The following is a 12,169-nucleotide window of genomic DNA, read 5'->3' as shown; positions in this document are numbered from 1 at the left end:
CTTCTTTAGCAATGACCATTTGTGACTTACCCTCCTTGTGGAGCGTGTCAATGTCTGTCATCTGGACAACTGTCAAGTCAGTAGTCTTCCCCATGATTGTGTAACCTGCTGAATGACCATTTAAAGGCTCCAGAAACCTTTACAGGCGTTTTGCGTTAATTAGCTGATTAGAGTGTGACACCCTGAGGCTCGGTTCACACAGGGGCAACTTGTCCAGGCGACTTCGCCGCCTGACAAGTCGCGCTCCGTTCTGTACTATGGAACCGTTCTAATAGGAGCGACTCAAGTTGCTCCGACTTAGAAAAAAAGGTTCCTGTACTACTTTGGGGTGACTTTCATTGACTTCTATACAGAAGTTGTTTTGCAAGTCGCCGCTGATCGTGTGCAGGTCGCGGCGCTGCAAGTCGTGCCGCCCCTGTGGGAACCGAGCCTTAGTCTACAATATTCTAATTATCTGAGATACTGCATTTTGGGTTTTTACTAACTGTAAGCTATAATCCTCACAATTAAAGGCATGAAATATATCACTCTGTGTGTAATGTATATATGTTTCACTTTTTGAATTGAATTACTGAAACTAACTTTTTGATGATATTCTAAATTGTTTGAGATGCACCTGTACAGTCCATAGGAAGTTCCTTCTGAGCAGCCCAAAAAAAAAAAAAAATGTATTATACAAAAACACTACTGCCATTGTTATATGCCAGTGTCAGCAGCTTAGCAGTTTCACATGGGGGCTTGCTTTATCCAGGGCCATCTTTAACACAGGGCAAATGAGGCACCTGCCCTGGGCCCAATCTTTGTTTGAGGGCCTAAAGCAGCTGCTATTTGAGCCCACACTTCCCACAAATTGGGGCCCCGCTGAGGGCTTTGCAGAGCACACAGGGGATATGGGAGGCTGTATTCCTGAGGCAGCAGAGAGGGAGCGGGGCCAGAAGCTCCACCGATGCTCTAACCATACACACCATGCAGCCTGTATGCTTGGGAGGGAGCAGCTGTAGTGAGAGCAGAGTGTGGACCTCTCAATGTACATAGTGAGCTCAGCTGGCCAGGTATTTCTTTTATACCCATACAATGCCTGACTGCTATCCTGAAACCTTGAGCTGTGTAATTCAACTGTAAACCTGTGCATTGCTAAAAGTTCTGACCATCTCCTGTAGTAGGGTTGCAGTCTCTGCCTCTCTCCTGTAGTACAGTATCTTGCAAAAATATTCAGGCCCTTGGCTTTTTTTTTTTTCACCTATTTTGTAATATTAAAGCCTCTAGTTAATTTTTTTTAATCTGAATTATATGTGATGGATCAGAACACAATAGTCTAGGTGAAGTAAAATATATACATAAAACTATTTCAGAAATAAAGTGATAATTGGTATGTGCGTATGTATTCACCCCCTTTGTTAGGAAGCCCATAAAAAGCTCTGGTGCAACCAATTACCTTCAGAAGTCACATAATTAGTGAAACGATGTCCACCTGTGTGCAATCTAAGTGTCACATGATCGGTCATTACATATACACCTTTTTGATAGGCCCCAGCGGCTGCAACACCTAACCAAATACTGCCATGAAGACCAAGGAACGCTCCAAAAGGGACAATGTTGTTGAGAAGTACAAGTCAGAGTTAGGTTATTTTATAACCTAATCTTTGATGATCCCTAAGAGCACCATCAAATCAATCATAACCAAATGGAAAGAACATGGCACAGCAGAAAACCTGCCAAGAGACAGCCGCACACCGGGCAAGGAGGGCATTAATCAGAGAGGCAGCACAAAGACCTAAGGTAACCCTGGAGGAGCTGCAGAGTTCCACAGCAGAGACTGGAGTATCTGTACATAGGACGACAATAAGCCGTACGCTCCATAGAGTTGGGCTTTATGGCAGAGTGGCCAGAAGAAAGCCATTACGTTCAGCAAATAAAATGGCCCAGTTTGCGTTTGGGAAAAGGCATGTGGGAGACTCCCAAAATGTATGGAGGAAGGTGCTCTGGTCTAATGAAACTAAAATTGAACTTTTTGGCCATCAAAGAAAATGCTATGTCTGGCGCAAACCCAACATCACCCAAAGAACACCATCCCATTCAGCAGTCGGGACTGGAAAACTGGTCAGCGTTGAGGGAAAGGTGGATGGTGCTAAATACAGGGATATTCTTGAGCAAAACCTGTACCACTCTGATTTGAGGCTAGGACGGACGTTCACCTTCCAGCAGGACAATGACCCCAAACTCGCTGCTAAAGCAACACTTGAGTGGTTTGAAGGGAAAACATGTAAAATGTGTTGGAATGGCCTAATCAAAGCCCAGACCCGAGGAATGGGCAAAAATCCCAGTGGTAATATGCAAGATGTGGCAAGCTCAGAGACTTATCCAAAGCGACTTGGAGCTGTGATAACCACAAAAGGTGGCTCTACAAAGTATTGACTGGTTATGGACATTGACTTTTTCTGTTATTTTATCCTATTTGATTTGTGGTTTGCTTCACAATTGAAAAAAAAAAAAAAAAAAAAAAAAACAATCTAAGTTGTGGGCATGTTTTGTAAATTAAATGATACAGATCCCTAAAACAATCCATGTTAATTCCAGGTTATGAGGCAATAAAATTCCAAGAGGGGTGAATAATTGTGCCGCTTTACTTGCTCAATTATTTGGGATTGTGCCACTGCTCAGCGAGTGGTAATGTGCTGTAATCTCTAGCAACCAGTGAGCAGTAATGTGCCATTAACCTCTAGCAACCAATTGGCAAGCAGAAATTCAGTGTTGTAACCTCTAGCAACCAGTCAGTGAGCGGTAATGATAGGCTGTAACCCCTGGCAACCAATTGTTGCAGTAAACGGTCTACCTGCTATTTTTTTGTAGGTCTCAGAATTGATGGGGGGGGGGGGGTAACCAAGCCCCACTCGGGATTGCATTGCAGAATCCTGGTGCAGTGTACTTGCTGTGTTCCCAGGATCCTGCGATGTCCCCCCGCTGTGTCTGAGGGCTCAATCCTCAGCCCAATGCCTCTGTGTGCCGGGGGCCGTTCCCTATAAGCGTTGAGACGCACGGGGGGGGGCGGAGCCTGGCAGCAAATTCAAAGAGTGCAAAATATAACAGTACTGTAATCTTACAGATTTCATGTAGTACTGTAATCATTTCACCACCCTTTTGTCCCCAGTGCTTTGTCCAGTGCCCTGCATGCCATTATATATACACTGTTCTTTCTGTGTAGAAACTTGATTGTCCATAGCAACCAAAAAGTGTCCCTTTACATCAAAAGTGGTTTGAGACCAGCTAGAAAACAGCGATAGTAAATTAGAACACTTGCAGGATTGAGTGATGCTGAATCATGGGAGAAATTCATTTTAGTCATATTTTATAATTTATAGTTATTATATTATAATTTATTCTTTTGTGTTTCAAACTTTATCATACCTGGGATATCTTCTAGACTCTGGTTTGGACAGATTTAAGTGTGTAATTGCTAAGAATTATAGGCCTACAATATAAAATCGCCAAATTCCTATGCAAAACAATTGTACGGCTTTGAGGCACAAAAATCGGACATAATCATACCGCCAGTCCTAAATGCTTTTTGAGCTTAATTTGTGGATTGCCTAGAACAAGTTTGGAATTTAAGACTCCCAATGTTTTTTTGACCGGAGAAGTACTAAAGCGGCACACAGTCATGCAAATAGTGTTTCCAATAATGGTAACCTGTGCCTCAAAATTACACGTTTAGTTCCGGTCACAAAAAAAAAAACCTAACCTGACAACGCTGAGCTTCCCCACATTCCTTTTGATGCAGCATGTGTATATTGATGTCCGAGGACCTTCAGCGTTCCAATGTATATTACAGCAACCTCATGGGCTAGCAAGTCATCCAAACCATTAGCAACCAAGTAATTTTATTCATACACATAATAATTTACATAATTGTGTGCTCTGACAATCATTCACACAGTGTTAAAGTCAAAAGTGCTCTCATTTAAATACAAAATATCAATCCTTTTCCAGACAGTTCTATTTTACACACTCTGCCAGAAATTACAGAAACTTGAGTCAAAATTCCTCACACCACAGCAAGTGCGTGCATTGTTTTAAGAGTAGGGGGTCAGTGAATTAAGTGAATATTACACAAAAGGCAGAACCAACTATGGAAAACGTAATTACTTTTTATTCTAACTGGTTTAAAATAAGTTAAAATTCAGGTATTAAAGTATATGCATAGCCAAAACATTAGTTAAAAAAAAAAAAAACATACAAGCTAAAACCCTTGTCAACTTATTCCCGTTTCTGTCCCTTTGAGGAGATAAACCTTCCTCTTGTGTCTCCAGACAGGAAGTGAAGATAATCCCTCCAAAAATGGTGGTCAATATATCTTAGACAGTTGGCACTGGGCAAAGTACGCACATTGGTTTACCCCACGCCTCTTGTTCTGGTCTTTGTAAAACCCCATCTTAGTAAATAGATGTCACCAGACCTAGAGATTATGAATCTCAGTGGCTAAGCCATAATAAAAACATGACAGGATCCCTAACCTTACCACATGCAAAAAAAAATAAAAAATGGCTATGCATTCACTTTAATACTTCTTCCTCTTTGTGCCTGGAAGAGGTCACTTAAAAAGAGCAGTCCAAGAACTGTGTCAGCAGGTCAGCACAAAGGTTGGAGGCAGCAACTTGTTCAGAAGCCCAAGGGTCGGTGTTACGGGCAGAGGGGCAAGATTGGCGCAAGTGCAAAGGGGAACGTCCAGGGCCAGAGGTATACAAAGAGTCCCTATGATGCTGAGATGACCTCCTGTGTGCTGATCGGCTGCTACAGGTTCCTGTAACGTACGGGGCACCTCTAGACTGGCCATGTTTGTGTTGGAGAGATTCCAGAGACTTCCTCCTCTTTGTGCTGCTATGATGAGGGACCCTGTTTTGACACTCATCCTCAAAATGAATTACTGGCCTTGGAACGTGGCAGAGGCTGTGTCGACGCTGAATATCTTCCTTTGACCGTATTGGACATTGTTCTCTAGGGTGAATTCTCTCCCTTGATCTGCTTCTGCACCCAGTGCTGGAATGACTACTTTCTGCAGATCTACTTCTACAGGCGTCTCTAGGGTGCAAGGTGTCCCGTGACTGACTTCTATACCGATCTTTGGGTTGAAGGCTCTCCTTGGGATTACCCTTTTGGATACTATTAGAATGAATCCCATTGCTGGATCTCTGTTCACCCAACTCTTCGCACGGCCACACACCTTTGCTGTGGAAATAGGCCAGTTGGCTGTAATAGTCAGGGTCCCTAAAGTGGGGTATTTCTCCTCCTAGGTGGAGGTGGGAGGTCTCCTGAAGGGGTGTCACTCTATATAAAGAATCATTATTGAAAAACTCTGATTCTTCTCTAGGTAGGGAATGCGTTTCACTGGTTGGAGTATCTCCCTGATCCATGGTACATCCCATGTCATCAGAATGCAGAGAGTCTGTCTCATAACCATCTCCAGTCACCTCATGAGGACACCTTGGCACACTCTCATACTTTACAGTCTCATGACAACATGGAGCTTCATTCACCTTGGAAAGGCTGGCTCTGCGGTGAGAGTGGTGTACAACTGACTTCCACAGTGTATCTCCACGCCTCTTCCTCCCTGAATGTGCACTGCAAAAGAAAAATAATATTTATCACATTAAAAACTTGTTAATAGAAGCAAAAGTTGCAGAGCAACCAATATGCGAAACTGCAGGCAATCAGTTCAAAAAGAAGAGCGTTTGCCCTTAGCGTACAGGTTTTATTTTCTTAGAGAATGGAAAAAGGGAACTACTGACTTTGTTGCTATAGGCAGCTAGCTTTTGCTCCACATTTCGTAGAACAGCACTTAAACTCAATAGAAGATCTAAATGCATCCACATAATCCAAGCCAGGAGTCTCCCAACCATGGGCCACATGTGGCCTGCAGCTACAGTCAGTGGCATATGCTCAATATGCACAAATTGAGGATTCAGTTCAGCAGAGGCTGCCTGTGGTCACCACTGCTTTCCTGACCCAGATTTAGAGGGGGAGCTCAATTTATAAAAGTTTTCTGATCCCCAAATCTTTGTGAAAATCTAGGATGTGGCCCTCATGCTGTGGGACCCTTGATCTAAGCCAGTAATATTTCATAAATGAATAAACCTTTTCTGTGTCCTCAGTTGCCAAATACACACTCTGGATTTTAGCGCTTGGATTTGCCACTCTTCAGTGAGGCTGGTTTCACACTTGTGAAAATTGGATGCGGGTTTCTCCACATCCAATTCAAGCGACAGGAGATTGTGACCGGCTCTCAATGGAGCCGGTTCACACATCTCTGGGGGTGGCTGTGAAGCAGATTGCCCAGGGGTCCTGTATGTCTTTGGCTCCATTTCAGGTCCGAATTCAGGCACAATTCATCTCTGAAAACAGAGAACATGGAATGCACTGGACCCTGCTGTCAGCTGCATTCATCTTAAGTGTGAACCTAACCTCAAGCAGATCTGAACAAGGAAAAAAAAAAAAGCCCATTGTGCCCTTAAAAGCAGATCTCGTCAAATGCAAACCCTTCCTAGCCACGAAAGTGATAAACCCAAGGAAAGCCCTAAAAATTACTACCAGTGTTGCAGAAAACCCATGCTCCACAATGCCACAGCAGTCAAGTGTCCAAATGCCTAGGCATTTGATCTTGGCTAAAGTGGGCAGATCGGATCCTTCCCTCCAGAGATCTCATGATCGAAAAATCCTAGACATCTGGTCACATAACCGACAGCCAGAGGACTGCACCACCCTTCCCATTCATGCCCGCTGCACCAGTTGCAGACAGCTCGGCCACAAGATAGTGTAGGAATCCCCATTCATATGGTTGGCCTTGAGAAATGCCAGTGCTTACATCTGCCACAGAATACATCGATTAGTGTGGTTCAATAATCTATAACAAGTCTGTTTCATCAATTGCCTTTTCATTAATTGTTGGTTGTCAGATTAGGGGGTCCTGACTTTTATACCTTTCAGTAGGAGTTAAACGAAGTACCCTGAACAGTTCTGCAGAGCTGGGGGTCCGTGGGTCAACATGGCTCCTGGGCACACTCACTGGAGTAGGTCTGTGACAAAGATATGGAGTCATGCTTTGCTTGAAGGGTGCAACAGAATGAGGAAAGGGATGCAGCTCTGGAGCTGGAAAAAAAAAAAAAAAAAAAGAAGAACAGAAAAATTACAATCACAGCAGTGTCTTTATCGGTCTTTAATTACTACAAGGCAATCCAGTCAGTGATTAAAGTCGAACTTTCATTCTCCTACAGTCATTTTTGCAATGCAATTTTGAACCTTTGCAGCAGACCAATTCAGACAACTCTTATTTGAACTGAATTGAAAAGATCAGTGAACATCAGAATTGTGCTCAAGCAGTACCTTGCAAGAGGTACCTTTTGTCTGAAAATCCTCCTAAAAAAAAAAAAAAAAAAAACTAGCAGCCTACTTTCTAGCATTGGACTGTACCTAGGCACTCCTGAGCATATAGGCCTCATACTTGTACCTATGCAGCATGAGACCCAAGGCACTGCAGCCTCCGACTGTTCATCTCATTTTTTTGGGGGTTAAGATATGGTGAGGTCACCATCGTTCAGCTTACGGCTCTCCTGGCCGGAACGATCTGACATAGGGAATAAAGCTTGCCTCTAGCAACATGGCCGTCTGCGCAGCTTCCAGAGCTCCTCTTTAAAATGTGCCCAGACTATGGACATTATACACAAGAGCTTAAAAAACAAGTCATCCCCGAGTTAAAGCCAATTTTAAAGCAAAGTTATAATTATTTATCAAAGATAACAAAGACTCTCAAGCCAGCTTTAAAGTGGATGTAAACCTTCCTGTCGTTTTCAGCCAAGTAAGTGGCCATCTTGGCCTCGGTTATACTTCAACTGCCATGCTGCTGCACATGTGATCAGTCATGACACCAGCTATTGGATGGTTTGTCAGTTTGAGAGCAAAACCGATGACAGTTAAGGCCCATACACACGATCAGACTTTTTGACAACAAACATGCAAATTAGCCGTTTTGGAGCAACATCCGACTGTGTGTATGCTCCATCGGACAAACTTTTTTTGGTTTTCATCGGACTTTTGTTGGCTGTGCGAACGGACAAACTTTCTGGCAACAAAAGTCCGATGGAGCAAAGTCTGATCGTGTGTACAGAAAACCATAGGACTTTTGTACAAAGTACAAACAGGCATGCTCAGAACCAATGCAAAAGATCAGACAACAATACAGAAGATGACCAAAGGTGGCGGTAAAGAGCAGAGAAACCACGTGATTTGGTGAAAGTTGGCTGAAAAAGTCCTGCTGTGTGTATGCAATACAAGTTCAGGGCCGACGCCCTTTGTACAAAAATCCAAGGGAAAGTTTGTACAAAGTCCTATCGTGTGTATGAGGCTTTACAGTAACTTTTTCGAAACTTAAATCTATGGGTTTACTTCAGCTTCCTGATGACGTCCCTTCTGATTGGCTGAAATGCGTTGAGGCTTGATCACGTCATCGCGACAATACTTCTGGGTAATGCACCAAGCCACGAATCACAGAATCTAATACCCACCAGCCAAAACACCCCAATTCACATTATGCTGCATATACCAGTTGGCATGATATAGGCGCCATAAAATGTGAGCAAATCTAGGTTTGTTTTTATTGCTGAATAAATCATACGGTTTCACACCATGAGGTATCCTGCTATCATTCTTCCCCCCCACTTACATCTGAGGATTAACCTACTGATAGGCTTGCCAGCAGAGACTCCACCTAAGGGAGGTCTCCCCAACAAGCACAAGTAACCACACTAAAGATCAGGTCAATATCCAGGCTGAATGTACATCTATATGGGGCACTTGGACTGAGAACAAGTGAAGCACTCGTCCTTTGAATCTTGGGAGCACGAGCACTTTATGAAATACAGCACTATGGGACTATATTTTTGAGTCATTATAAGGATTGATGTTGTAATGTTAAGCACTTTGCACGCTGAATATTTGTACATAATTAGATTAGAAGGCCGACACTATTCTGCTTCTATAGAAAAACACTGGGGTTGACTTCCCAAGGCTGGGTTCACATTGCCATGTGGAGCAACTCACAGCCAGGGTCTGATGCGTCCTTGTTCACCGTTTCAGGTCCGATTTCGGTCCTAATTTTTGTCTGAATTCAGACTTAGACCAGACATCGCACAGGACTCCTGTGCAATTTGCTCCACAGCCATCCTGGAGATGTGTGAACCGGCTCCTTTGAGAGCTGGTCACACTCTCCTGAAACGCAAATTGGATGCTGTGAATCTGCATCCAATTCGCAATAGTGTGAACCCAGCTTAAAAGAAGAGTGCGCAAAATCTGATGTAGTTCTGCAAGGAGAGCAATCAGCTTCCAGGTTTTTTTAATAAGTTTAATTGAATAAGCTGAAATTAGACCGAGATTGGCTGCCACGCAGAGCTGCACCAGGATTTTCCACTCGTTTTAGTAAATCTTCCCCACGATGCCTTGTGAATTTTGAAAACTGAATTTCTCTAATGCTTATAGATTTTTTTTAAAGTGCTTTACTACTTCTAGAGGATATTTAAATACGTTCATGTGGGATTCACTTTAAAGGGCCAAGTTCACCAAAAAAAAAAAAAAAAAAAAAAGTTTTTGCAGGTAAAAATGAAAATAGGATTCTTATAAACAGCTTACCTGTAAAATCATTTTCTTGGAGTAGATCATGGGACACAGAGCATTAATTACTTAAAGCAGAGTTCCACCAATCACTCTTATTCCCCCCCCCCCCTCCGGTTGCCATAATTGGCACCTTTCAGGAGGGAAGGGGGGTACAGATATACTTGTATTATACAGGTATCTGCACCCACTTCCGGGAATAGATAGTCATGCCCCTTCCCGCACTCCCCCACGCTGTCTCCTGGGAAACACACAGGTCCCAGGAGATAGCGGGGACCACTTACCGTGCGCAGTGTGACTCGCAGGTGCGTAGTAGGGAACCAGGAAGTGAAGACGCAATGCTTCACTTCCCGATTCACTCAATGAGAATGGTGGCGGCAGTAGCAGAGAACAGAGCAATTGCTCGGCTTCCAGCAACGCTGGATCCTGGACAGGTAAGTGTCCATTTATTAAAAAAAGTCAGCAGCTGCAGTATTTGTAGCTGCTGGCTGTTTTTTTTTTTTTTTGGTGGACTCCCTCTTTAGTGGGTTATGGGCCACCTTCAAGTGTTGACATACCAAATACAGGAAGTTGACTCCCCTATATAACCCCTCCTCCCAGGAATACCTCAGTTTTTGTAGCCAAGCAATATACTTAAACCCCATAAAAAAAATCCCATGATCTACTCCAAGAAAATGATTTTACAGGTAAGCCGTTGTAAAAATCCTATTTTCTTTATCGTACATTATGGGACACAGAGCCTTAAAAAGGGATTGTAAAGTTAAAACAAACAAACAAACAAACAAACAAACAAACAAACAAACAAACAAACAAACAAACAAACAAACAAACAAACAAACAAACAAACAAACAAACACGTTATACTTACCTCCACTGTGCCCCTTGTTTTGCACAGAGTGGCCCCGAACCTGCTTTTCTGGGGTCCCTCGGCGGCTGTCTCGGCTTCCTCCCGCAAGTACTTCTCATGTTCATGAGAGCTCCCTTGCATGGTGAGAAGCACTGGTGGGCACGCTCCCGTGATACAGTGAGCGGCTATAGCCACCAGCTATATCACACGGCCCCGGCACGCTGCATCATTGGATGCGATTGACAGCAGCGCGAGACAATGGCTGCGCTGCCTTCACTCCATCCACTCCAGCCAATCAGCGGCCAGGCTGAGTGTGAAGAGGACATCGGGGGAGAGCACGGGACTTTTGAGGGGTCAGGTAAGTGAAAACAGGCGGACTGGGGGGGCGGCACTGAAATTTATTTTTTTCTATGCATCAAGGTGAAAAAACAGTTACCTTTACAACCCCTTTAATTACTTAATGGGACATCCCATAGCCATGTTACTTGAGGGGAGGGAGACAACCCGTAGGGAACCCCCAGACCTGAGGACTTCTACTGCTGCCTGCAGCACACTGCGCCCGAAGGCGATATCCTCATTCCTCCTTAGATCCTATTGATAACATTTTGTGAATGAAGACCAAGTTGCGGCCTTGTGGATCTGAGACAAGAATCTGAGCAGTTCCTTTAAATAGATTTTCACTGCTCACCACATTCTGACAATGTAGTGACTTCTCTTCCCTGGAACATGGTTTTGGAGAGAAAAAAAAAAAAAAAAAAAAAAACACACCACTCTGTCCTCTTGAATAATCAAATACAGCTCCTTACAAGAAAGAGCAGCCAATTCTGAAACCCTCCTTGCTGAGGATATAGCAACCAAAACTACCAGCTTCCTAGTCAAAAGAACTAAGGGAATATGCTGTATCGGTTCAAATGGCTGTTTTTGTAACACTGACAAAACTAAAGTCAAGTCCCAAAGGCTTAAAGGCGATTTAACTGGCAGATTATTCTGCATCACCCCTTGCATAAAACTCCGGACTAAAGAATGCGTAGCAAGCGGTCTTTGAAATAAAATCGATAAGGCTGAGACTTGGCCCTTAATAGTACGCAGGGCCAATTTCATCTATGCCTAATTGCAGAGAGGCAAGAATTCTGCCTATGATACATCTCAGAGGGTGCCAACCCTTGAATTCACACCAGCAAACATAAGTCTTCCAAACTAATCTATAGTTCTGGAAGCCGATTTCCTTGCATTAATAAAAGTAGAGATAACTGACCCAGAAAACCCACATTTCCTCAGAATGTGGGTCTCAATAGCCAGGCTGTTAAATTTAGGATGGAATATCCTCCTGTTAGAGCAGGTCTTGCCTTAGTGGGAGGGACCATGGACCCTCCACTGCCATCTTTACTATTTCTGAGTACCATGACCTGGGCCATGCTGGTTCTACCAGAATTACCAGCTTTTACAGCTTGATCCTGCAAAGAAGTCTTGGCAGCAACTGAAGGGGGGAAATGCATAGATCGGTGAGTACTGATCCCATGGGGTTACCAGCGCATCTGTTCCGCATGCGAGTGGATCCCTTGTCCTGGACAAAGTTGACTAACTTCATGTTAAATCTGGACGCTAGAAGATCTACGTCCAGAGTCCCCCATCTTTGGCAAACAGCCCGAAAAACATTGGGGTGAAGAG

At 43.7% G+C, this 12,169-nt stretch overlaps 1 protein-coding gene across 1 annotated transcript in view; it reads right to left on the bottom strand.

Moving 5' to 3' along the window:
- Positions 1 to 3,861: 3,861 nt before the first annotated feature.
- LOC143961207 (uncharacterized) overlaps positions 3,862 to 12,169 on the bottom strand; it is a 47,709-nt gene continuing 39,401 nt past the window's right edge. The window contains exons 9-10 of the mRNA XM_077470433.1: positions 6,972 to 7,140; positions 3,862 to 5,616 (exon numbers count right to left, since the gene is read on the bottom strand). Of these exons, the coding sequence (XP_077326559.1) occupies positions 4,593 to 5,616; positions 6,972 to 7,140 (1,193 nt within the window). The 3' untranslated portion in view covers positions 3,862 to 4,592. The remainder of the gene's footprint in view (positions 5,617 to 6,971; positions 7,141 to 12,169) is intronic.

Source organism: Lithobates pipiens, unplaced genomic scaffold (genome assembly GCF_037356315.1).
Source record: "Lithobates pipiens isolate NorthernLeopardFrog02 unplaced genomic scaffold, aLitPip1_a1.2 Scaffold_8, whole genome shotgun sequence".
In the NCBI taxonomy this organism is placed as follows: Eukaryota; Metazoa; Chordata; class Amphibia; order Anura; family Ranidae; genus Lithobates; species Lithobates pipiens.
Note: the sequence above shows the minus strand (reverse complement) of the source record. Positions and strands in the feature narration are given on the sequence as shown.